General features: G+C 43.2%; 1 protein-coding gene across 1 annotated transcript; it reads left to right on the forward strand.

The window, feature by feature from the left end:
- On the forward strand, nucleotides 1-26,983 carry LOC136424037 (polycystin-1-like protein 2). The gene is made up of 20 exons (XM_066412440.1): nucleotides 1-26; nucleotides 93-216; nucleotides 1,533-1,711; nucleotides 3,921-3,986; nucleotides 5,968-6,084; nucleotides 6,658-6,856; nucleotides 8,147-8,288; nucleotides 9,642-10,082; nucleotides 14,487-14,795; nucleotides 17,604-18,353; nucleotides 18,584-18,661; nucleotides 19,329-19,516; nucleotides 19,835-19,915; nucleotides 20,426-20,671; nucleotides 20,941-21,106; nucleotides 21,640-21,792; nucleotides 22,203-22,550; nucleotides 23,824-23,998; nucleotides 24,703-25,017; nucleotides 25,904-26,983. Exons 1-20 carry the CDS (start codon nucleotides 1-3, stop codon nucleotides 26,250-26,252), a joined length of 4,452 nt encoding a protein of 1,483 aa, XP_066268537.1. The 3' UTR covers nucleotides 26,253-26,983.
- The last annotated feature ends 849 nt before the right edge of the window (nucleotides 26,984-27,832 follow it).

The following is a 27,832-nucleotide window of genomic DNA, read 5'->3' on the forward strand; positions in this document are numbered from 1 at the left end:
ATGAAAGACAACAGTGTGAACGCGGTGTTTGGCTAGTTATTTTACAGTGGAGGCAGACAGTGTTGTTAATTCTTTGTTTACGGATAAATTAGGTTGGTTATATCTGGGGCGTTTCAGGTTGGAGTGACCGTCCTGCCGGGAGTGGCAGAATACCGGCATCGCTACATCGCCACGCTTTATACTGGCTTTAAGAGATTTGCAGGAACAACTGCCAAGGTGAGCCCTTCTAATGCCTATCCTATTAGGCTCCCTCCGGCTGTTGTCTTTTGAATCGTATTTTTACTCCGGGAAGGAGGGTGACCTCCTGATGGAATATTAGAAATGATTCTGTTTGCACGTTCGTAGCTAAAACTCACGATCCCGCTGCACCCCTATATTGACGCCCGTGTGGAATAGCCCCTTTCAGCACACGCTTTAGTTTGGTTCGATCTCGATTGTTGTCATAAGCAGATATAGGATGATGTTTTACGCTATTTGCTGTGATCGTTTAGTAACTGTTACGATGTAAAATAGACAGCGGGCATCACCACACGCAACCTAGCAAACGATATGCCAAGTTACATACCAATGCAGCAAGGGATCGTGAGTTGTAGCTGTGAACGTCTGCAGGAGAACCCTCTTTATCGGACCAACGTGCCCCCGGGGAGGAGAGTGACCTTCTGATGGAGCATTAGAAATGATGGTGTTCGCACGTTCGTAGCTAGAACTCGCAATCACGTTGTCGCATCGGTGTAATTCGGCAAATCGTCTGTTAGGTTGCGTGTGATGATGCACGTTGTCTTTTTCACACCGTAACTGCTTTTATCGTTAATGCAATATCTAAAAAGTACCCCTATCTTGGAACAGACCATTAGTTCCGTAACGCTTTGAGAGTAGGCACTGGGAGGTTTAGTGCTAAGCAGATATTAGATGATTTGTATAGCAGCTTGAAACCAGCTGACGTCTGGTTCTGGTTCCAATTGACGACTCCAAGCAGATGTTAGGCTGCTGCTTCCCACACTGCCTGTAAGTACTAACTGCCTGTATCTGAGATAGAGATGACTATCGATAGATATGAATTATTCAAATGAAGACCTAATTTACTGATAAGGAAAGACTATAATGTTCATAGTGGTGAATGATGGAAATATCATTTTTGCGGCATTTGGAAGTCAAGTATAGTTGAACATTATTAGATATATATCATGCAAATTAATGCCTCATGATATTAGCAAATGCTACAATATCCTTCTTTGCTATTTAGACTTTCATACCTTGACAACTTGTTTCTCTTTTATTCAAATGAGACGGCAGAACAGACGTTGTGGTGCGCACTCAACTTTACAAACTTATATTAGCGCCACCACTAAAACACATATACACATATACACAGGACATAACAGTGGGCAGATAAGAATACAAAATTATAACATGATGTATAACAAAATTATTGATAACGAAATAATAATGAAGTAATAGATATAGAAGCAAATGATACGGTATGACGGTAAATATAGTGAACACAATAACTTTGCTATTACTATGTTCGCCAGGTTGCCATAGTTGTTACTGGTGAAGACGGACAGAGTGAGCCTCACCTCCTGACGGATCCTACGCGCCGCGTGTTTGAGACAGCTGGCGTGGACACCTTCCTACTAACAACAGCCCAGTCCATGGGGCCTCTGTCATCCGTACATGTCTGGCACGACAACTCCGGCGACAAGCCATCTTGGTGAGAAAACGGCCTGCATTTCCGTCTAACCTCGCAAATCCCAGCGGTCACGATCTCAGCGTCGGCAAAAGTTCTCGATCAGCGGCCACTGCATCAGGCCGTGGTTCTTCAAGGTCAGATGGTAGCGATGAAGTTAGGAACCGCCTTGTGAGCAAGGAGAAGGCGGCACATTTTCTAGCGCCGAATTAGAGGGGGCCCACGCCGGGTCGTCTGCAGTCTTCCCGACTGTCCCAAGTCGGAGTCCGATGTTTAAAACCGATAGCAATTTTTCAGATTTATCGAAAAACTAGAGTTCCACGAACTTATACCTTCGCCAAATGATTTTAACCTTTTTGACTGACGTATTTAGGAGTTTTTCTCATCAATCATAAATCATACCAGTTGATCGTCTTCACCCAAATTACAGAAGTTGTCCAAAGTATGAGCTTATCAAAGAAGGTTAAGCTAACATTTATCATCAATTATGCAAATGAGGTCCTTATTAGCATAATTTGATTCAACGATGTTCACATTGACATAACTTCCAAGTACCACAAGTATGAAATTGACATCATTTACCTGTATGTAATTATAGTAGTTTCTCATTGATTATGAAAATTACGCCTACAATTGCATATTTTCTATCTATTAACATTCCTCTCTCCCTCAGTTACAAATGTCACATATTTGAATACTCATATCATGGAACACAGCGGGTTTTTAAAATTGTCTCATTAGTTATGCAAATTAGAATATGATTTGCATAATTATCCAATCATACAAAGCATCACGTAAGCTATCTACATACCAAAAATCATGACCATCCATCAAGCCCATCTTGAGTTATAGTATTTTCTCATTAATTATGCAAATGATGTATTCATTTGCATAGTTGATATCTATCCATATTTCTCTCCTCCTCAGTTATATATGTCACATGTTTGAGAGTCCTATCATGGAATTTGGCGGATGCATAAACTTTCCTCATTAATTATGCAAATTAGATACTGATTTGCATAATAAGTATATAATCATGTACATCATCACTCAAGCTATCTACTTATCAAAAATCATGACCATCCATCAGGCCCTTCTTGAGTTATTCCCTTTCAAAGTCTGAACCAAAACCTGCTCCTGCAGTTCCAAAAAAAGCCGCTAGGGGGCCATAACCTATACAACTTACTCTCTGTCCAAAGAGCTATCTACCACTCAAAAATCAGGACCACAGCATGTCCAGAACACGAGATATCAAAACAGGAAGTTCCGCTGCAGTACCGTAACAAGCCGCTAGGGGACCCAAAATTTAATCATATCCATGTCTCAACAAAACCTACCCACCTACCAAATATCAAAACAATCCATCCAAGCCTTCTTGAGTTATGCTGTACGTTACAAACAAACGCACACGCAAACAAACGCTACCCTCTGCATAACCTTCTCGGCAAAGGTAATCATTTGATTTGATTGATATTAAATAAACACGCTGTTGCACTACATAAACTATACACAACGTTTGCAAGTAGAGCATCAACATTTATATAATTTCAGCCCACATCGTTATCTATATTTACATGCATGCAGTATACGATTGTGAGACAAGTGTAAGATTTCATATTTTTGTAATCAAAGCCGTCAAGAAAAGATTGAAAAGTGTACATGACTTGCTTTTAAGTACATGGATGGTGAGATTGTGAGAGTGTGTGTTGACGTGTTGGAGTATTGATTGAAAACCTGGCATTTTCAACTTCATCCTAAGTAATTATTTTTCGAGATAAAAGAAGGCTGTAGGGCTAATAACACCCAAAACCCAACATCCAGGATCTTGATGCACAGTCTTTATTCTTCACTCAGCCTGTCTCGGACAACCTTCCAGACACAAATGATATCTTACCTATGCCCTATTCTAGCCACAAACCACTGACAAAATAGTTGCGTTACCATATGATTCTTCTCACCTTTCTCACCCTGACGCCTTCACTTTAGGCCAACGGCCTGTAAGTTGTCAGGCTCGCTATGAACGCTCTCCATAGATATTTTCCAAGCAGAGGTTTCGGTCGAGTGGGGTAGGAGTGTCCGGGATTTTTTTCAAGAAGAGGAACGTAAAAAATCCCGGACACACCTACCCCACTCGACCGAAACCACTGCTTGGAGAATACTCCATAGACTCCACACTGTTCTATCATGTTACTATATAATGTACACTGAAAATGTATTTCCTGTTTTGGTACAGGTTCCTAGACCAGATCACAGTGTATGACCTGCAACAGGAGCAGAAATATGTGTTCGTGTGCAACAGGTTTGCAAAGTTACTTTAGTCATCAGTTCTCATGTACGTGTGGATGTAGACAGAGTTGATAGTTCGTAAGGTCGGAAATAGTAACCGATGTCATTGTCTCCATCAATACAAGTCTCATCATCAACGTCCCTCTCATTCTAGGTGGTTAATGTCCCGCTAACGTCTCTCCGTCTGTGCTGTATTCTAGGTGGTTAATGTCCCGCCAACGTCTCTCCGTCTGTGCTGTATTCTAGGTGGTTAATGTCCCGCTAACGTCTCTCCGTCTGTGCTGTATTCTTGGTGGTTAATGTCCCGCTAACGTCTCTCCGTCTGTGCTGTATTCTAGGTGGTTAATGTCCCGCTAACGTCTCTCCGTCTGTGCTGTATTCTAGGTGGTTAATGTCCCGCTAACGTCTCTCCGTCTGTGCTGTATTCTAGGTGGTTAATGTCCCGCTAACATATCTCCGTCTGTGCTGTATTCTAGGTGGTTAATGTCCCGCTAACGTCTCTCCGTCTGTGCTGTATTCTAGGTGGTTAATGTCCCGCTAACGTCTCTCCGTCTGTGCTGTATTCTAGGTGGTTAATGTCCCGCTAACGTCTCTCCGTCTGTGCTGTATTCTAGGTGGTTAATGTCCCGCTAACGTCTCTCCGTCTGTGCTGTATTCTAGGTGGTTAATGTCCCGCTAACGTCCCTCCGTCTGTGCTGTATTCTAGGTGGCCAATGTCCCGCTAACATCCCTCCGTCTGTGCTGTATTCTAGGTGGTTAATGTCCCGCTAACGTCCCTCCGTCTGTGCTGTATTCTAGGTGGCCAATGTCCCGCTAACATCCCTCCGTCTGTGCTGTATTCTAGGTGGTTAATGTCCCGCTAACGTCCCTCCGTCTGTGCTGTATTCTAGGTGGCCAATGTCCCGCTAACGTCCCTCCGTCTGTGCTGTATTCTAGGTGGTTAATGTCCCGCTAACGTCCCTCCGTCTGTGCTGTATTCTAGGTGGCCAATGTCCCGCTAACGTCCCTCCGTCTGTGCTGTATTCTAGGTGGTTAATGTCCCGCTAACGTCCCTCCGTCTGTGCTGTATTCTAGGTGGTTAATGTCCCGCTAACGTCTCTCCGTCTGTGCTGTATTCTAGGTGGTTAATGTCCCGCTAACGTCCCTCCGTCTGTGCTGTATTCTAGGTGGTTAATGTCCCGCTAACGTCCCTCCGTCTGTGCTGTATTCTAGGTGGTTAATGTCCCGCTAACGTCTCTCCGTCTGTGCTGTATTCTAGGTGGTTAATGTCCCGCTAACGTCCCTCCGTCTGTGCTGTATTCTAGGTGGTTAATGTCCCGCTAACGTCCCTCCGTCTGTGCTGTATTCTAGGTGGCCAATGTCCCGCTAACGTCCCTCCGTCTGTGCTGTATTCTAGGTGGTTAATGTCCCGCTAACGTCCCTCCGTCTGTGCTGTATTCTAGGTGGTTAATGTCCCGCTAACGTCTCTCCGTCTGTGCTGTATTCTAGGTGGTTAATGTCCCGCTAACGTCTCTCCGTCTGTGCTGTATTCTAGGTGGTTAATGTCCCGCTAACGTCCTTCCGTCTGTGCTGTATTCTAGGTGGTTAATGTCCCGCTAACGTCTCTCCGTCTGTGCTGTATTCTAGGTGGTTAATGTCCCGCTAACGTCCCTCCGTCTGTGCTGTATTCTAGGTGGTTAATGTCCCGCTAACGTCTCTCCGTCTGTGCTGTATTCTAGGTGGTTAATGTCCCGCTAACGTCTCTCCGTCTGTGCTGTATTCTAGGTGGTTAGTGTCCCGCTAACGTCTCTCCGTCTGTGCTGTATTCTAGGTGGTTAATGTCCCGCTAACGTCTCTCCGTCTGTGCTGTATTCTAGGTGGTTAATGTCCCGCTAACGTCTCTCCGTCTGTGCTGTATTCTAGGTGGTTAATGTCCCGCTAACGTCTCTCCGTCTGTGCTGTATTCTAGGTGGTTAATGTCCCGCTAACATCCCTCCGTCTGTGCTGTATTCTAGGTGGTTGGCCGAAGACGACGACGATGGTCTGATAGAGCGTCACCTTCCTGTGGCTTCTGAGAAAGATCTGAAGGACTTTTACTATGTCTTCTCCAATAGGATGTCCAAAGATTTCAGGTGTTGTTTTAGTGGAAATGAGACATGAATGGAATGCTAACATTGCTAGGAAATGGAAAATATTTCCCTGGCCGTCTTTTTTATAGTATGCATCTCTGATGATAACACAACTAGGTTTGCAAGGAAATGCCAATGTTCCGCTTATAATTACCATATTGATTATCTGTGAAGTCTACCTGCATCTCCGATGAAAAGTACGTACGAGCCCAGACGTCAGCCTAGTTCACGTATCCCGCTCCTCTGCCAACAGTTGGCAGCGGACTAAGTTTATTAAGGACGGTTTCTAGGCTAAGAATGTGCACATGTAAAGGGATCAGTAGATGTCGACAAATTCAGCAACTTAATTTTGAAATGAAAGAAAAGGGAATGGTCGCTTCACCAATTTTAAACAGAGAATACACACCAATATGAAGTGAAACTTAGATAGATTTTTTATTATACATTATCTTTCTTAGGATAGTTGGAATTTCTTTTATACAACCAGGTAATCTCACCTGCTGATGTTTCGTTGTGTGTCAGACACCTTCTTCAGAGCTTCTGCCTGGAGTGCTGACATTATCTTTCTTTCTTCAGAGATGGGCACCTCTGGTTCTCTGTGGCGGGGCGGCCGGCCCGCAGCCTGTTCACCCGTGTCCAGCGCGTGTCCTGCTGCCTGTCCCTGCTCCTGTGCACGATGGTCGTCAACATCGCCTTCTTCGGAGTGGCCGACTCCGCTGCACAGAACACGGAGGAGCAGTTTGACGTCGCCGGATTCACCTTCACGTGGACAGAGGTATGTTTTGATATGATACATGAGGGAGCCTCATGTTATCTGTAGTGTCTATATCTATATTTCCCTCCCTGTACCCTGTATGGGGGAAATATATCGTTTTCGCTGGTTTGTTATTCTTTCTTCTTCTGTCATTGTTTTGAATACCTCTTTTACATGGTGTAAGTCAGGAAGACATGAACAGATGTCAATCATTTATGGGGTATGTTATGTGGGTATGTTGATTAATGAGGAGCACACAAAGTTATAATTAGTCTGAGTGGAAGCTCATTTCCACAATTAACGAGGAAAAGGTATATTTGGTGAGAAAATCCATATCTCCATGACGTTGAAATGTAGAAATTCCATACTCATAATGTGGGTACCTTATGAGCAGACACAGTTTAAGAGCTACACATTACACCGAATGGATTGACCTAATTGGCACAATCAATGAGGATTTGCTGTGGGGAGGTAATACTCACATTGTAGGTAGGTAATACATACACAAACATGAATAGCTAAAAAATCATGTTAATGAAAAATTAAACTAGATTCTAATTTGTATAATAATACCGGCAATACTATAATATTTATAAACATGATGTCACAAGTAGACCCTATTTGAACCTTTTTTTTATATTGATGATCTAGTGTTATCAATCCGTTGAGGTAAATGGCTCTCCTTAATGGTACATGGCACTTACTAGTTCATGTTATTAATTTCATAAAACCAAGAATTCGCGTTAACCATATGTTCATTCTTAAAAGACTCTCTTTTGCCTTGTCAGAGACTCACTGTGGTCAGCCCAGTCAATGTGTAGTAATAAGTTTTGGCTATGTTTCTTTTCTTATCCTTTATTTCCTTTCGTCTAGTATCACCAGATTGCCATGAAACTAAGATAGACAGTCTGGTGTCATCTTAGGTTTTGGACATTGGCATGTTGAAGCTCAGAGGGGCTGTGGGGTGGTGTTATTTGCATGATCATACATTTGACAATATTTTAGGGAACCATCAGTTGTGGTCATAATACAGTAGTTGCAGGATGGAATGATCATTATTGCTTTTTATATCTGACGATTGAGTCGTTATACATTCGATGGATCTCCATACATCCACTAAGAATCCGCGAGTAGACATCGACGTGCCCTTTCTTGAGAAGACAGTTCGAGGATGTCCTCTGTTAACATCCAGCCATCATAGCGATGTGCCGTTTTATTGCCATAATTTATGATCCATAATAATACATGTGAACAATGAGGAACCTGCTGAGGGATGAGCAACTCATAATTCTTCTCTGTTTTCTGTTCCAGCTCATGATCAGTATCCAGTCCGCCCTGATTGTTCTTCCCATCAACTTGGCCATTGTGCAGATATTCCGCAACCTAAAGGTCCGTCCGGGTGCGACTGAGAAGGAACCCCTACGTCTTTCGTCCGGGAAGAAACGTCTTGAGGGTAAGTTTTAGTGCAAACAGGATCAGATAACAGTGTTGGCACCTCCCAGATGAAACCCGTCAGACGTTTCAGAGTTGACAGAGTTTCAAAGTTGACATGCCATCGGACTTTTGATACTGGTAGGTCCTTTTGACAATGCCTTGCCACCGATAGATTAGGAGATTGCAAGGAGATTAGTAGTTTATAGGCTCGATTCATACACGCGACTCGGAGTGAAAACCACACAGGAGCGTTCTGTTTCCACACGGGGCCGCAAAATGACTTCACCCCGACCAATCGATCGCTTGGAAACTCAGATTCGAATCAGCCATGACCCGACAAATTGCTTCCTAGTTTGCTTTAATAACTAGATCTGGCAAAACACACTCGTACTCGCTAGTGAGATGCTGGAAGGTGTCAGCTTGTAAAAGATGTTTACAGATTGACAATTTTGGCACTTTGGAAGTGACAGAAGCTGACCGCGATGTAACGTTTAAAGAAAAGTAGTAGAAACTATTTTTTAAACATAAAATCGTGGTCAGCTTCTGTCACTCCCAAAGTGCCAAAATTGTCAATCTGAAAACATCTTTTAAAGGCTGACACCTTCCAGCAACTCACTGGCGAGCTTGTTTTGTCAGTTTAAGTCGTTAAGGCAACTTAGAAAGCGATTTGTCGGGTCATGGCTGATTCTAATCTGAATTTCAACGATCGATTGGTCGGCGTGGGCTTGGAACGCCCAGCTGCGCCGGCGGTGTGACAACCGCAGTCAACCAGCCTCGCTTTGCCAATCCAGTCTCCTACCTATTTATATACAAAACATGCAAGAAAAAGGCTGTCAAAAGTCAACTGCGTGAGGTTTAGGCCATGGAAAACTCACATTGGTAGCGTAGCCCGACCTTTACAGTTTCTAGTGATTTTGGGCCGATTCCTATCGGCGGAAAGTGTCGCTACAGAATGAAGATAAAGTTTGATCTTTCTTTCCAAGAACGGACAACATCCAAACTGAACTTGTTCTGTAGTGTACCGGACGCTCAAAACATGGTTAAAAGCCTGTTTATCAAACAAAATAAAATAGCTACAACCGTTACCTGGAACGTCCATCTCAAAACGTCCATCTCAACATTTCCCAACAAAAAGGCTTCTTACAGTTTCTTTAAGATGGCCATGCCTGTAATCGTGACCTTTGCCCTGTAGAGGCTGCCAAATTACCACATATTCATTAACGATGATAGTATATTCATGATTATCATTTCAGTTACAGAATTTTGTTTCCTTCCTCTGTTATTAGATATCAGCCTTGCCCAAATGCAGATGTATTATGCCTCCGCCCCAAAGACATTGCCAAAACACTAATTTCCTTTTACTCATATATAGGTGACGTAGAAACAAACCAAAAGGACGCTGTGTGTGAGCCAAACACAGCAAACGAGGGGGCTCAGGCGAGGATGTCTACATGCTCCTCGCAGTTCATGGTCAGTGAAGTCGACATTTCCAGCGTGTACGGCGGGGATGGGATGGAGACGTTACACGAGCTGCCCGCGCCCTGCAGCAGCCCCGCGCCGGGACACCCGCACACGCCAGACCCTCCACCTGCACAGGACAACAACGGCCATGTGGCGGATGAGGTCGTCATAAGATGCAAGAGTTTGCCGTCGCTGAAGATACGCATTCGCTCGGCCAAGACCCGATGCTTCACCCAGACAGAGAACTACGCGGACACCGTGCGAGAAGCCGTCCAGGTTCAGGAGGAACCAGACTCGCAGGGAAACCGTGATGATAAGGAAAACCAAAATACATGGAGTAAAGAACACAGAAGTAAGATGTTATCCTTTCTAGCAATAGAATATAATACAAGAAAATAGTATTTGTTTTACTTTGATAACATCATTTATCTGAGAGAATAGGTGACCATCAAATGACTTATGTGTCTCACCTGCATACCCGGTAGAAAGTAGAAGCAGAAATCGAACCCTTCTGTCTGTAGAACTCTATACCTAGTCCTGGCACGTTCCGAAATTAGAAAGAGAGGCCAACATGTTTATATACGTAGTTCTTTGTGAAAAGCCAGGATGTATTTCCCTGAGTAAAGACTTGGTCCCAATTGCGGCGGTGCCCGTCGAGGGTGTAGTCCCGGCAGGCCCCCAAGCCACAAATTTGTCAACTCCCGGTGCTCGCAAGATCAGCTCACGGCGTTTATTTGTTACCGGGTCTCGCGTTCAATTAAAGTCTGAGTTCAATTGATTCGGGATCCCGGCCGCGCCCCCCAAAATAGCCCGGCAACCGCCGAGTGTCCGACGGGGCCACGTAGGGGTCATGCCGGAAAGTGAAAAAAAAAAAAAACAGCGTGTGAACTACCCGTCAGGGCTCCTTTTCCAAATGGGACCGAAGTACCGTTGTATGGTAGTGGTCCGTCTCAACAATTACCAAAAGCAAACGAAAATCAGCCGAAAAGAACACAAAACAAACCGAAAACAACTGACTACAAACCGAATCAACGGTCTCACTAATTACCAAAAACAACTCGAAAACAGCGGCAAATAACCGAAAACAACCGACAGCAACTCGAAAACAACTCGAAAACAACCGAAAACAACTCGAAACCAACCAAAGCAATTTGTATGAACCAAGTACAAACGGGATCAAACTCCAAAGTAACCAATCACAACCGAAAACTAACAGAAAACAAGAAAACGAGTGTTTTCTGTTGTTTTTTTGGTATTCGGTAAGTATTCATTTGATTCTGAAAACAACTAAAACCAACCGATCACAAACCCAGACAGGTGTGGGTAGGTGTTTGGAAGACGAAAGTCGAAGTCGATTTTGGCCCCCCTAATATGTGACCTTGGTACTGCAGCAGAACTTTTATTTTTTTGTATCTTCTGATCTGGACGTGCTGTGGTCTTGATTTCTTTGGTGGCAGATAACTTGTGATGTAAGGAAGGAGTGGTATAGGTAATTAATCCGTAATTTGCATAATAAACGTAAAAGCGCCATAATTTATCTAAGTGGTAAATGACTGGACCGTCAATATTACGATATGAGTAAGTTAGTTAAAAGTGTACATGACCAAGCATACATTATGAAAATGTGGAATCATTTGCATAATCAGAATAGTTCATGGTGATATGAGGTCTCTGAACTCTTGTTTTCGGTTGTATACAGTAGTTTTTGCTCGTTTTCGGTTGTTTTCGGTAATTAGTGAGACCCGAAATCAAAGTTGTTTTAACCGAAAACGGGTGTTTTCGGTTGTTTCCGGCAATTAGTGGATTTTCACAAAATACTGAAAACAGCAAACAATTCCATGGCGATGGTGGCCTTTCTGTAGAGGTGCATGACTTACAGATAAGGTTCTCATGCGCATAAATGATATCACATCATCTTCTTGTCCCGAATAACACAGGTTGATCAAAGTGTTATTTGTCTAATGTAAGCAAAGAAGTATATTACTATGAATATCAAAATGGACCAACACATTTTTAAGACATCAGGGAATAGATTACTCCATGTTTTAGGTTTTCCTTTTCCAATAGAAAACTCGTTATCGCTTTGTTATCTTCGCCGAGTACTATCACTCGGAGAAGATTATGTGTTTGGTTGAGCCAGCTGTTGGGTGGGTCTGTATGTATGTCAGGAGCATAACTCAAGAAGGCCTCGATGATAATACGATGCTAAACTTTCTTCCAACACTAAGGTATCCACGGATCGAATTTTCGACGGCCACTGCGAGTGGTCGTCGAAAATTCGATCCGTGAATACCTTAGTGTTGGAAGAAAGTTTAGCATCGTATTATGATTACTATCAGCACAGATGAGCTTTCATTATTATCTAAGGCTTCGATGAATTTTTATGATTTTTGTTAGGTGTGTAGTGGTTGTACGAAGGAAGGTCAAGTCCGAAAATGGTTCACCTTGCGTTTTTCAACAGTACTGCAGCGAACTTTAGATTTTTTGTGTTTGTATGTAGGCAAAAAAGTGACGGAAACGTTGATGGATCTTCATGATTTTTGGTAGGTGTGTAGATGTCAAGTTCAAAAATGGTTCCCGTCGGCACTGCAGCGGGCTTTGTGTGGATGTGTATTTGTATGTCGCCAGCATAACTTGAGAAGCTGTTGATGGTTCTGTATGATATTTAGTGGATGGGTAGGGTTTACAGAAAGGAAGGTCAAGTTCGATAATGGGCCTTCTAGCGGGTACCTAAGGTACTGCAGCGGAGCTTCAAAATTTGAGGGCACATTTTCTGAAAGTGCTATGGTCAAGATTTTTGTGTGGTAGATAGTTCATCCACAGGAAGTAAGTTGTGTACGTTTGGGCCCCCTAGCGGCTTATTATCTCCATGAAAAAAGACTTTTTCATGGAGATACTGTTTTGCGTGCGTTTGGTGTTTGTGTGTATGTTTGTGTCACCGGATGCTTAAAGTCAGCCTAACTGTAGAACATATACATGGATTGTAATGATATTTGGTATGTGGGTAGGTGTTAAGAGGAGGAAGGTTAAGGTCGATTTTGGGCCCCCTGGTATGTGTCACTAGAACTGCAATGGCGTATTTGTCAAAATCTTTTAAGGAGAATAACTTAAGAAAGGATCGACAGATTGTCATGTTATTTGGTACACAGGTAGGTTGGACAAAGATGTACACACTGAAGTGCAAATTATGCGAATGAGACTGAATTTGCATAAGTAAGGAGGAAAATCGTTTGCATGTGTGTCGCTGTATGCTTAAAGTCAGCATAACTGTAGAACGTGTAGATGGATTGTAATGATAGTTGGTATGTGGGTATGTGCTGGGAGGAGAAAGGTCAAGGTCGATTTTGGGCCCCCTGGTATGTGTCACTAGAACTGCAATGGCCTATTTGTAAAAATGTTCTAAAGGAGAACAACTGAAGAAAGAAACAACAGATTTTAATGTTATCTACTATGCAGGTAGCTTAGACAGAGATGTATACAATGAACTGCAAATTATGCAAATTGGACTTAATTTGCATAAGTAATTAGGAAAATCTATATTTGCAGTGTTGGCCATTGCATATTGTGGTACCCCCATCTGTCAGTAGCTATTTATAACGAAAGTGGGTCACTTCTTCTCGGCCCGACAGGTGTGGGTCATACCATTGAGCGATATAGAATGGGGGGAACTGGTTTAGTAATAAACAAAGTTTCATGGAGATTTTGGGTCCTTTTCGTTTGTGATTGGCTGGTTCTAGTTCTTTCCGGTATTAAATGACTACTTAATGGTTACCAAAGAACAAAGAGAAAACATCATTTTTTCGAGTCGTTTTCGGTTGTTTTCGAGTTTGCTTTTTTCGAGTTGTTTTGGGCTGTTTTTTAGTTGTTTTCGGTAATTTGTGTGACCGGTGTCCGTACCATAGTCGATGTTGGCTGTACATATGGGAGTTACCGTAAACCTCCATAACTGAGGGCTATTCCACTGGGTGTTGGAAGTTGGAGCAGACATGTCCCGGCTGCAGTGGGCACTGAGTCAGCTGCGGAACTTGGTTCGTCGCTCGACTATTTCTGAGGCAAGGTCGTACTTGTGTTGCCAACAGACGGGGAGTTACGTCACTCCTTTTACTGGAACCTGTCATATTTTGTGAGACTGAAATTCGCCTGGTCTGGTCGTGCAGTGGCTTCTGCTGTTTGTGTGGTATCATTTCTGTCTGCTTGGGTCGTACCGCTATAAGGGAACTAAAGTTTCACACTGTTCTACGCCATTGCGTTCTTGCACACGTTCTTGCCGTCGTTGCGACTTTGCTGGGTTATTTGTTGATTTAAGATCAGTCGCCTGTCTCTTTGTGTTATACATTGTAGGCCAGCACTCTCAACATTAATATGGTAGTAATTGCAGTTGGAACTACTGTTGTCACATTGCCGAAGAAGGTGCTTATTTGTTTGTATTGTTAAATCGTGAGTGAGACTGTGTAATAGCCTGCCTATGTTGGTTTATTTCCCTGATGTCCTTGTGTGGCTGGAGGCTCTCCGAGGAGAAACTGCGGAAACCACACTCTTTGTCCTAACTGGGGAGCAGGGATTGTCTTTATGGTGGTCAAATTCATTGACGATGGTTGTCATTGATTTTGTATGATGTCGTAAGTTTCAATTTCGTAGTCCATTTTTAATTTACATTCATGCATTCATTTTCCATATGGCGATCAGCCTGCACAGTTGGAAACATCCGTAGATGTAGCATTTTCATTCCATTGCTAACAAATGGTTTCTATTTCAGACAAAGCACCACGATTCCGGCAGATCATACAACAGAACAAGTCTCTCCTCAAAAGTGAGATCACTGCTGAGAGAACCCGGCTGGTTGATCACCTGGTCGCCCGGGACACTCTTACAGCGCTGGAAAAGGATGCCATCCAAACTCTGGCTCAGAAAGAGACGGAAGATAAGGTCAACACTTTTCTGTTGACAAGGATAGAGCGGCAGAACGAAGGAGCGTTCTCCAACTTCTGCTCCGCGCTGACTCACGGAGCAAGACAGGGGTACCTATCTGAGCTGCTGAAGGCTGGGGACAGAGAGGACCTATCAGGTATATTGGAAGACGACATTGCATTTAATCTAATTTCTTCATTGTGTGAGCTCGATCATGAGCAGTATCCCTTAAGCCGGCGTCACAATTCATGCGAGCGTCGGCCGAATTTGTAGATCGCCCGACGCTCGTCGAATTTCAAATTCGCCCGAGCGTCGACCGTGTTTTTTGCTGAAAACCTGCCCCGTTACAAATTGAACGGGGCTCGGGTGACGTCCGTCTAACACTAATACGACTAGACAAAAAATATACGCATCTTAAAAATAACGAGCTATTCACATGTATCATGTCATCTAAAAACGACGATATAATTGGAAAACTATGTGAATTTGTGTACAAATGTTTCAAGAAGAGAGAAGAGACTCTATAGATTTAGATGGAATAGATCACAATGTTCCATTTCTTTTACTTTATGTTACCTAATGCATTTAGCCCATGCTGGGCATGAATATGCAATAAAGTTCATTGTCATTGTCATTGTCAATAATCATAAATCCCACATAAGACGGTACCATCTCTTGGACACGGAGTCAGAATCAACTGACCTGGTACTAAGTCCGAATCAACTGACCTGGTACTAAGCTCATATTTGGACCAAGTTTACTTTCTTAGTTGTAGGGCAAATCTGTAGGGCACGAGTGAAGTGGATGGGCACACTGAAAATAATAGTATAAACAGGAATTTTGTTATAGACCAATCCAAATACTAGCGCAGGAGCCACAAAGTCAACAGATCAGTCGGTTAACCCCGATCCAAACATTTTCACCAAACGGAAACAAGGCGACCGAAGCTCGGGCGAACGCCGTCCGAGCTTCGGCCGACCGTTGATAAGCCTATCGACGCCCGGCCGTCGCCTGGGCGTGCCTCGGCAGAAAAACATACTCTATGATGGCTCAGTGGACTTTTAACTAGTCATTTTGTGGAGGAAAAACTCAGGAAGTGAAGGCAAGCGTCAAAAGGCAAGCCCCAGTTCTTTAATATATATGAAACATCCACACCAATAACAACTTGAGTTCCACGACCTCATACCTTCGCCAAATGATTTTAACCTTTATGACTGATGTATTAGGAGTGTTTCTCATCAATTATAAATCATACCAGTTGATTGTCTTAAAATATAACATGTCCAAAGTATGAGCTTGATAAATTATGAGCTAAACAAAGAAGGTTATGCTAATATTTTTCATTAATTATGCAAATGAGGCCCTTATAAGCATAATTTGATTCAACGATGTTTACATTCACATAACGTCCCGATGCCAAAAAAAAGTATTGAATGTATGAAATTGCCGTCATTTGCTAGTGTGGAATTAGAGAAGTTACTCATTAAGTATGCAAATTAGCCCACATTAGCATATTTTCTATCTATAAACATTTCTCTCTTCCTCAGTCACAATTTGAATAGTCATATCATGGAACAAAGCGGATTTTTTAAATTGTCTCATTAGTTATGCAAATTAGAATCTGATTTGCATGATTATTGTCCAATCATACTAAGCATCACACAAGCTATCTACATACCAAAAATAATGACCATCCATCAAGCCCATCTTGTTATAGTATTTCCTCATTAATCATGCAAATGAGGTCTTCATTTGCATAGTTCATATCAATTAATATTTCTCTCTTCCTCAGTTACATATGTCACATGTTTCAGAGTCCTATCATGGAATTTGGCAGATGTATAAACCTCATTAATTATGCAAATTAGATACTGATTTGCATAAGAGGTGTCTAATCATGTACATCATCACTCAAGCTATCTACCTACCAAAAATCATTACCATCCATCAAGCCCTTCTTGAGTTATTCCCTTTCAAAGTCAGACGCAAAACCTGCTCCTGCAGTTCCAAAAAAGCCGCTAGGGGGCCCAAACCCACACCACTTACTCTCTGTCCAAAGATCTATCTACCACTCAAAAATAAGTTCCATAGCATATCCAGAACGCGAGATATCAAACCAGGAAGTTCCGCTGCAGTACCGTAAGAAGCCGCTAGGGGGCCCAAAATCTAATCGGTTTTAGGTCTCATCAAAACCTACCAACATACCAAATACCAAGACAATCCATCAAGGCGTTCTTGAGTTATTCTGTGCCACTACAAACAGACAAACAAACAAACAAACAAACGCTACCCTCTGCATAACCTTCTCGGCGAAGGTAAAAAGACGCAGGAAGTATTGTCTTCGGTGTCCACATTTTATGTAAAAAGCCCGTGCGAGGCTCGCACGAGGCCGAGGAGTTCGGGCGACCTCCGACCGACCAGAAATCGGGTCTAAAATCCTCGGATGCCCGCCCGAATATTGGCCAAGCGCTGGGCGTTGCTCGGGCGAACGGGCAAACTGTTGACGAGCTGTGCGAGTTCAAAAATCGTCGCCGAGGCTCGCTGAATTTAAGCGCAGCTTCCAGTGCCCCGCGAACGTCGGCCGAGCTCCGAAAAATCGCCCGAAGCCCGTGGAATCGACAGGACGTCGGTCGTACTTCGGCCGAAAATCCCCATTTGGAGCTCACCGACAAGTCGGCCGAGCTAAATTGTTGATTTGTGACGGGGGCTTAAGAGATGCCTAAGCCATTTGCTGTATTTTCAGATAATTGCAAGGATCGGTTTAAGAACAATTAACAAAATTAAGGCTGACGGATTTGAGCTGTGGTCTTTTTTAAAACAACTGCTGATTGATCTTCGATTTACACCGTCGCTCAAACAACTTCACCCTTGAGACACGAATTTCAAAATAATTGATACCATGATTTTGGCTGTAATTTGTCTTAGAAAATGTCAGTGTTAATGCCATCCTGTCATTACTCTACAGCGCTATTAGACTACCTGTATGTCGCCGCTCTTCACATCGCGGGCCGGCCAACAGCCGACATCATGTGGAGAGTCTTCCCCCGCCATCTTGGTCTGTCGGATGATGCCATTGAAACCTGTCATCGCCAGAATAGATTACTGCAGCACAAGGTCCTCCACTGTCTTGTTTTATGGTATATCAACCAGACCGAGCCGATGACACCTCTTGAAGTCATTGAGTGTCTGAACTCCGTCCACGAGAAAATTAAGTGTTCGTGCAAAGAGCGGTGGATATGGGAAGTAAAGGTGAAGGGAGGGATATCTTTTGTTGATGCTGTGGAACCAACCGTGGCAACAGAAGCGAACCACTCGAAGACACCGCCCAGAAACGAGGAGCATGGGACAAGATCCAAGTGGGAAGATATAAAACACAGCGGTGATGCCGAATTATCTGTTTCCTTCGACGACCTTGACCTTAACATGGCGCCTAGACCCCATTCAGCTGGAGAGGTTCTGACCACGACAAAGGTGAAGAATGCTGGACAGTCCATCCTGGGGTCCGCTGGCAATAGCCGACCCTCAGCTCTGTCCGAGATGCCATCAAGCGACAAGGACGTTCAGCGTGGGACATCCCTGTGCTCAAATCGAGAAGACACCGATGGTTTTTTCGAGATTCAGTTCAGTGAACCTGGCGATGGCATGGACGCTCAAGCAGGGACGGACGTGATGCAAAAGGGGGTGGAATTTAGGGAGTGTCTAGAGAGAGCTGGCGGTGAGTAATTCCACTTCTTTCTATGTCCGTGTGATATCAACATTTCGTCATTCCTTAAAGCATTGAACTTGAATTTACTATCAAAATTCCTCAATTGTCTTCATCCATGTAATATGTATATCTGCGTGAAGCATTCACAATGTCAAGATTGACATGTCTAAAAAGATAACTATCAAGCCTGTGTTTGTCATTCGCCATCTTTGTCTTTTATATATAACTCCTCCCGACAGATACAACACCGTCGGTTATCACCAGCCCAGGAAAGAAGAAGGAACAATGTCTTCTGCCATGGTGGTTTTTGTTTATTGGTAAGTATCATCATCATCTTTCACTCAGTTGACTCGAAGTATTTTAGAAATTCAATCTTACATATCAATTACACTAAAGTCAATATTTTACCCTCCACGAACAACTTTGTTTTTGATAGTCTACTGACTACACAAAATTGTGGACTATGACCCTGCTCAATTGTAGGCATTGGTGCAGTGGCTTATCGCTCACAGTTCCATTGACCAGGATGTACATGTTTGCCTCGCGGTTGAACATTTGAATAAGGTTTGTAAGAAAATAAGAACAGACCGGATTCCAGAGTTTGTTTCGGTCTTTATACTTGCCCGTCTTTTTTTCTTTGGTCACCTTCGATTTGAATAATAGTAAACAGAAAGAAGAAGTCTCGTGAACAAACGCTATCTGTAGAACTGTATGTCCTGACCTGACGAGCACGTGAACAAACGCTATCTGTAGAACTATCTGTCCTGACCTGACGAGCGCGTGAACAAACGCTATCTGTAGAACTATCTGTCCTGACCTGACGAGCGCGTGAACAAACGCTATCTGTAGAACTGTATGTCCTGACCTGACGAGCGCGTGAACAAACGCTATCTGTAGAACTGTATGTCCTGACCTGACGAGCACGTGAACAAACGCTATCTGTAGAACTGTATGTCCTGACCTGACGAGCACGTGTTCCCCCAGGCTGGTTCCTGGTGCTGGCAGTGTGCGCGGTCTCCGCCTTCTTCACCCTTCTGTACGGGAACAGCTACGGCAAGACAAAGGCGGAGGCCTGGCTACTGACGTTTTTCACGTCCTTTCTTTTGGACGTGGTGATTCTGCAACCGGTTAAAGTTCTGGTGGTGGCTGTCGCACTGGCCTTTATCGTTAAGGTAAGGTATTTCACTCTGAATTGATTTCGCCAGGGAGGTAGCGCGGTTCTGTTTACTTTAAGGTTTGGTTGCTAGTATTTGGAAGGTCTGTACAGCTGTCACGTTGTGAAAAACTGAATGGCCCTGAATGGTAATTTCGGCCAACAGCAACGTTACCGAAGGAGCTTATCAACGTTGTATCTATTTCTCATATGTACACCCGGAGCGCGTTAAGTGCCGTTGCCTGCATGCATGCATACAGAGTGTTTCTGTATGTACGTATGTATCTATGTATTTATGTATATCTTTCTCTCAACATTTTGTGACATGCTTTGTCAGAGTGTGGACACTGGAGACGATGACGCCGTGGCAGCAAAGCTTCGAGACAATGAAGAATTTCTGCACGTCTCAGGCGAGGAGGTGAGTTCTACAAACTTGCGCGGGATGTGTGCACTGTTCCCAGATCTAATCCACATATTTCTTTATCTCAAGCAGCGCTATTAGTTAATCTAATATGATGATTTAATGAACATCTTGCATGATCATACTGATGATATTTCTAGATACATTAATTGCACTTTGGTAGGAACAATTTTTTTACCGAGAAGAGTGAATGTATGTGTTAAGTGGATTCTACAGAGCACACCTTAAATAGATGAATTCAAATGAGACGAGCATTAGAATAAGGTATTAGCTATACATCATCAGGTATAAGAATGGGTTTTATTACTCGTTTCGGGACTCTGCTTTGAATTGACCAGTTCGATCGCATTTACCTACTCTTCAAAAGACCGTTCGGCATATTTCATGTATAGGAAGTTAATCAGTGGGCAATTTGTTGCCATGGTCATAGAATACGTTAATAAGTGACAGCGAAAAAAACACCAATGATATGGACAGTTTGTAAGATCAAAACATGCAATATTTCAGGACGTCAACATCGAACGGCCGAAGCCACCAGTGGCCGACCCACAGAAACTCGCTGCGGCCCGTGAGCTACGCGCCAAACAACGTAAGATGTACTCTGTGATGGTCGAGGTCATTTTCTATCTCCTATTCGTGTGGGTCGTTGTTTCCATCGCCAATGGCCACAGGTCCGAATCCGCCTTCTACCAGAACAATGACGTCAGAGAAATCTTCCTGGCCCCGCCCACCGAGGACGACGGTTTTGAAGAGGTAAGAGCTTCAGAGTTCTCTACGTGTGGCCTCCTTCAATCTCGTACCAGAATCTAACGTTCTGATTCTATGTGATTCAACTATAATTGACCTGAGTGTCGGAGGGACGTTAGACTATTATGCGCTTCTCATACTTTCCTGGTCTGACTCTACCCCTAACATGAAGTATGTAACAGCCGTGACAGCTTTAATCGTCTTCCTCCACATTTATTGACTTATAAATAGAATAACACAATTTGGTACGTTTCGTCATGAATGAACATGTGTAGATTGGAGGGCTGGATGACTTCTGGGCCTGGCTGGAGGAGGGTCTGCTGCCCCGCCTGTCGGAGAACTGGTACAACGGCGACACGGTCGACAACAGGGGCTTCACGGCTGGGCACGTCCATTACCTAGTGGGGGTGACAAGGCTCCGCCAGCTGCGTGTACGATCGGGTGAGAGCGTCTCAAACAAAACTGAATTGATAAAATGCTCACTGACAGCTGTGGACTTTTCCATACCTTCAAGACGGGGGTGTCGTTCTGTAATAATTCATTTCGTACAAAAACTGCTACTGTGTAAAAAAAAAAGTGCACCTCGTGCATATTAGCAGACGACATGCCAAAGTACATACGAACGCAGCAAATGGATCGTGAGGTGAGTTATAGCTGCGAACACAGGGACACGACCAATCATAGTACCTCCCTCAGGGTGTATTATGTATATTGAACTGATCACTTTCCAGATACGTTTCTCACCTGTATGTCTCATATCAAAATGACGCCACATGACTAGTTTCAATAGATGCTGTGTCCTCACTTGCTCTGAAAGGATGTTTTCAGGACTGGAGTTGTACCTCATGAAGCTCGCCAGATGTAATGGCTAAGACATGCAACATTAAAACTACTCGTTCTAACGTATTTCTCAAATAATCTAGCAGGACAAGTGTTGACGAGAAATATATCTGTTGTTTGTTTTAAACACACAGATGCTGTGTGCAGAATTTCCCCCAGAGTTGTCAGTGTTCTTGACGATTGTAACGTAGAGTACAGCTGGGAGAATGAAGACACCAGTCCTATGAACAACGCCGCCGTCAACCAATCATCTCCTTGGGTCTATCAGACATCTTCAGCGCTAAACGGTATGAATAGGTGTGACCGGTACATCACCTGGCTGATCTACTCGCTTTTCAAGAGCTTTACTTTTTTTCACTTTATTTCTTCACATAAACGCTGCTGGAGCCTGATTTTTGCGCAGAAAAGGCAAAGAACCAGCAATAACATCAGGAAGCCAAAATATTACAAAAAAGACATGAACTACCAATGGTTGCCTTCATTATGCTGTTACCAGATCGGCAAACCATAGAAAGCAAATGTCCTGGCTAAAAAATGATACCTCTTCAAATGCCATTTCAAGTAGTCCGAGTAACGTGTCTCTCGGTAAGGTGCAATGTGTAATTTTCAACTCTTGGGATGGGATCATTAGTTGATAAACTGATTAGATGATTTAACTATTTATGAGACTTACCCGGGCTGCATATTATTTTCCCAGGGTACCCATTCTGGGGTAGCTTTGCTCTGTATGCGGGCGGTGGTTATGTAGCAGAACTCAGCACGAACCCAGCAGAAGGCGCCGCCATCATCCGAGACTTGAAGAACAACATGTGGATCGATGACAACACGCGCGCCGTTCTTGTCGAGTTCACCATTTACAACGCTTACGTCAACTTGTTTTCGGTCGTGACGCTTGGGCTGGAGTTGCCGGTGTCGGGAGGAGTGTTTCCCCGGGCAGACATACAGACTGTTCGGCTGTACAACTACACGTCGCAGTACACGCTGTACATCCTGGCGTGTGAGATTCTCTACGTCATCATGCTGCTCTTCTACCTGTACAGGGAAGGTCAGGGGGGTTCTTTTGTTGGTGTCAACGTAACAAAAGTAGCTCCCGCTTCATGTGCTATTAAAGGAAGGCGGCGTTTGTAAAGATCGAAATACAGTTTTATAAAAGCCCTAGTATATCCGAGTAAACAGGCAGACAAACACAAGTGCACACACACACACACACACACACACACACACACACACACACACGCATATATACAGGGCGGTACCAATTATCGTGCGATTCATTCGTCTTCAAATCTAAAAACGCGCGCACAGAGCCAAATTCGTAATCCTGCCTACGTGCACAGGCCAGAAACGGTCCCCTTGCTTTCCAGGTGGATCCTCCAAGAAGTCCTGTCCCTTGCCATAGCCTCTGCTTCCCGAATGCTTAACCCAGTGTCCTTCACAATCTGGTCTTTCCATCTCTTAGGTGGTCTTCCCCGGGGTCTGGGGGTAGCGAACTCCTGGCTGTAGGCTTTGTAGACTAATGTTTCCAATTCGTAATCCATGGGAAGAAATATCAGCTCCTCCAGAGACTTTTTCCTTCTAGTGCTCTAACATTAATCAGAAAAGATGCACATAGATTGTTCAGTAGTCCCCAAACAAATGATAGTCAAGTCACTATGTTTGTCCCACCGCTCGCTTGACGCTATTAGAAGAAAACAATGTAGTCAATGTCATAGACCAAGAACACTAAGTGGCGCGTAAAATTCACGTTATAAAGGCATGGCCCCAAAGTGTGGAGGGTCGCTGGGATTGATGAAACCTTCCTGAAACTGCTATTGATTAAAGCGTAAACCTCGAATCTCTATTGCCAGTATTGGTAGTTCGGATAACAAGGACTTTTGCATTATACATCTCCACATGTTGATATGACCCAAAGTGGACGATAATAAGTTTTATTGCAAATTCCTGCCCGAAAGAACAAGTACAAAATAGGTATAATAGCGGCTAAACTACATGTAGATTATACAAACGTAATTGTCTATAACTAATTAAGGGTTTGACTTCTCTTTTGTAAGCAATGGGAGACGTAATGTCTCACCTTTTCTATAATTTGTGGGTTTTTGGTAGTTAAAAGAAGAATAAGCTTGTCTGTAAGCTTAGAGAAATTGGGATAAATTTTAGTGCATTATTTCGTGCATTATCATGAAATCAAAAGATCCGGAGATGAGCATTGTGCGGTGCTCTTCCATTCATTATTATTGGTTATTGTTGTTCAATCTACAGTTAGTCCTTATCAGTGTGAAAAACTTCAAGTCAAGAATAATACTATCCCTTTTTATCAGCGAAAGAGCTTCGTCAGAAGAAATGCGAGTATTTCAGTGATGTGTGGAACTGGGTGGAGCTGGCCGTGGCCTTGCTGTCTGTGTGTGCCGTCGGCCTGTTTGCGTGGCGCATGGTCATCACCGACAGGATCACGGCCTATCGCAGGACCAGCCCGGCCAGATTCATTAACTACAGGTGAGTGGATTGTGGCCTTATTAGGTGGAGATTTTACTTATGAAGGAAAGTAATGCAAAACGGGTTGGCTCCATAGTTCCTGTAATCTAATTTCTTACTTGGAAATAAGGTGTACAATATTGTGTGGACTTTGACTACCACGTTCGGGTTCGCTTAAGTGCTTTCAACATCTGCCCCAAAGTCATAGACCCTTTATAACCAAAAGATTCTCTACCCCTTGTCATCATCAAAATGTTGAAGACAGCAGAACTTACGACCTATTTCAGAATCATTCTCCAGTACTACTAACTTGGACGTTAATGTCATCAATTCATATATTTGTACCAGATGGTCGCTTAATTGCTTTTAAGTTTTTTTTTTCACCATGACAAGGACCGGAGGATGTCAAAGATATCGTCATATGCAAAAAAATGTACTATTCAAACTACACCATAGCAAAATGTTGTACAATGCTGTATACCCTCTATCAAAGGACATTTCTGTCAATCTTTAACTTGATTATGGCCAAATATTCGGCTTTACAGATTGTTTAAGATAAATCAGGCCTTTCTTGTAAAAAAAATTAATAACGGGGGAGGGACAGATACATTTTCTGACCACCTCCATGAAGAATCAAAACGAGCGCATACTTCCGCTTAAATTTTCAAGTAAAAGTTTTTTTGATACAGAAGGAAAAAATATTTCTGTTACCTTTTCACCACTAGTGAAGCGGCGTTCTGGGATGCTGTGTACGGGTACGTCATCGCCATTATCGTCACTCTCGTCATCATCAAGTTTGTCAAACTTCTCCGCTTCAACCGCCGGATGTCGCTGATAGGCGGCACGATCAGGCACGCCGCGCCTAAAGTGCTGGGGTTCATTGTCATCTACATCGTTGTCATCATGGCGTTCGCACAAGCTCTCTTCTTCGTCCTCGGCAACACGTCAGCCAGCTTCGGCACCTTCCTGGCCTGCCTCAAAACGCTGTGGAACATCCAGTTGGGAGAATTTGACTTCAGCGAGTTCTGGGACGGACACTGGTGAGGGCCTAGGGGCAGCTTACATCCACCGAATAAATATGGAAAAAAATAGAGTTCCGTGACCTCATACCTTCGCCAAATGATTCTAACCTTAATGACCGATGTATTATGAGTACTAGTGTTTCTCGTTGATTATGCAAATAATGTCCTCATTCACATAAGCTACATGTGTATTTTACGATATGCACCTTCAAGCAACGCCCAAATGCATGAAAGTATGAAATTGCCGTCCTTTACCAGCATGAAGACCTACTTTGCATAATCAATGAACAAATGATATAATTCAATAGTGGTAAATGATGGGAATTTCATTCTTGTGGCATTTGGAAGGTAAGTAAAGGTGGACATTATAAGACATAAAGCATGCAATTGAGGGACTCTTTGCTAAGATACGGCTTTCATACTTTGAGCAATTTGTGTTATTTCGGTAGAGAAGTAATCAACTCATATTCAGATTCATTTTTATTCATCGTGACTTTGCACGTGACATAGAAATATGCACATGCATGGCGTCTCTATTTACAACAGGGCTTATGATTGGTAAAAGTCACTATTTGCAACATTAGCTATAACATTACGAATTCAACATAACTTGCATGAACAGATTGAAGAAGGCACCAAGTTACGTTACACTAATACATAAACAATTTCAACAGCTGTTGAAATTATACAGTCAGGCATATAATTTATGTAAAGGAGGACATTATGTGCATAATCAATGAGAAACAATTATGATACATTACTCGAAAAGGTTAACATCAGAGGTTGTGAAACTCCAGTTGCTTATGAAGTGGCAGCACCAGTATGTTTATCAGTACTTTTGTGGATCTGTTCAGTTAAGTTCCATCCTATTGTGTTCATCTCATGCCATGTTATCTGTCCTCAGGTTCCTTGGACCGACGATCTGGTTCTTGTACGTGGTGACGTCCAACTGTATCCTCGTCTTCACCTTTGTGGCAATCCTGATGGACAGCTTCGAGCGCGTTAAATCCAACATCGAGAAACAGTCGAACGAGCACGAGATTGTGGACTTCATGGTCAAACAGTTCAAGGACTACATCGGCTGGAAAAGAGAGGGAAACAAACGTAACGTCGTCTCGCCCGACTCGGACGGTCCGTTAGAAGAAGAGAAAACCCAAATGACAAGAACCCGCGAAAGTTGGACAGACGTCAAGAGTCAGGGAACAGAGAAAGAACAACTGAACATGAAAGATCCATTCTATTGCATATTATAGATGTTTGAGCCGAAGACGGTTAATTCATGCATGCTTTTTGTGTTGTGTTGTTTTGTTTTGCATGTTGCAGATTCAATACATAATATGATACAGTTTGTCAATTATGGGAGTCCCATCGATATATATATATAAATGTAATGCTTATTTTTCTCTTTCCGTAATGCTTTTTTCGATTTCTTCATGTAATATGATTCAATAGAATTTTTCACAAATACGATTGTTGTCCACCTTTTGTTTGAAGTGCATTTGTAATTATTGATTGGTTGATGTTTGCCATAACAATTGTCGACACTTAATTAAGCTCCGACAAGAAATGTAGGTGTGTCATTCAGCCGTCCTCACAAGTGTCTTTTTGGTAGCTGGTAAAGGGCAAATATGATGACTGATTTCACAAGACATTAGAAATAATTTCCTACATACAGATCATAACACTTGTGCCGCTTCTAAAAGTCTGTTTCTGTTCAGGTTATGTGTTCGATCTCGCGGTATGATAGACTAGACAGACACACAGAGGCAAAGCATCAAAGATGGTAAATGTTGAATTCATGTAACCGCGTGTGAATAAAACTTCTATTTCAGCACAACTTAGGACCTTTTATACACAACTAGATGTAAGAGTACAATAGCGAGCGTGTGTATGTTACAATCTTGACGTCTACCAAAATGGTATGAATAGTAACACATGGTTTCCACTTTTCTGAGTTAGTTATGATTAAACATTACTGACATGACAGCTGTCTGATTGTGCTATTATACAGATGATATTTTGGTTTTAACTTACAAACCACCGAACTATCTTAGAATGGGTGGTATGACAGGTATCTACCCTGGATCAAGCTGTACTAACACGCAACACAACAGTTAGCGCCCTGTCAAGTCGTAACTGACAGCCAAGCTGCTAAGCTGAGAACTAGGGACTTTCTCAAAAGTCCCTGTCCCACGACCACAGGTCTCAACAGCCGGTGAACCACAGTCAAAGCTGTGAAATTACTTGGCTTGCACATCCAGGCGGACCTAGGGTGGAAACTACGTTGTAAAGGCCCTGTCACACTTGTGTATATATTCAAGTGCGTATGAGTTGCGCATGAACATTTTTTGCTTTATGTAAAGTTGCATATACGCACAAGTGTGACAGGGCCTTAAACAGGGCAACCACAAACTGTACTTACTCTGACGCCTACGGTGTTTCGACCTCTCCCGGGAAGACGTACTGACGTGCATGCCATACTAAAGCCCCCGTCACAAATCAAAAGCCCAGCTCGGCCGACGCGTCGGCGAGCTCCAAATGAGTATTTTCGGACGTATTACGGCTGAAGGTCTGTCGATTACGCGGGCTTCGGGCAATTTTTCGGAGCTCGGCCGACGTTACCGTGTCTGACTTTTTACATAGTCAGGGACAGGGAAACACAGTCAGCACCAGGGACAGGGAAACATAATCAGCACCAGGGACAGAGAAACACAGTCAGCACTAGGGACAGGGAAACACGGTCAGCACCAGGGACAGGGAAACATAGTCAGCACCAGGGACAGGGAAACATAATCAGCACCAGGGGCAGGAAAACAGAGTCAGCACTAGGGAC

The sequence above is a fragment of the Branchiostoma lanceolatum genome, chromosome 18, assembly GCF_035083965.1.
Source record: "Branchiostoma lanceolatum isolate klBraLanc5 chromosome 18, klBraLanc5.hap2, whole genome shotgun sequence".
Classification (NCBI taxonomy): domain Eukaryota; kingdom Metazoa; phylum Chordata; class Leptocardii; order Amphioxiformes; family Branchiostomatidae; genus Branchiostoma; species Branchiostoma lanceolatum.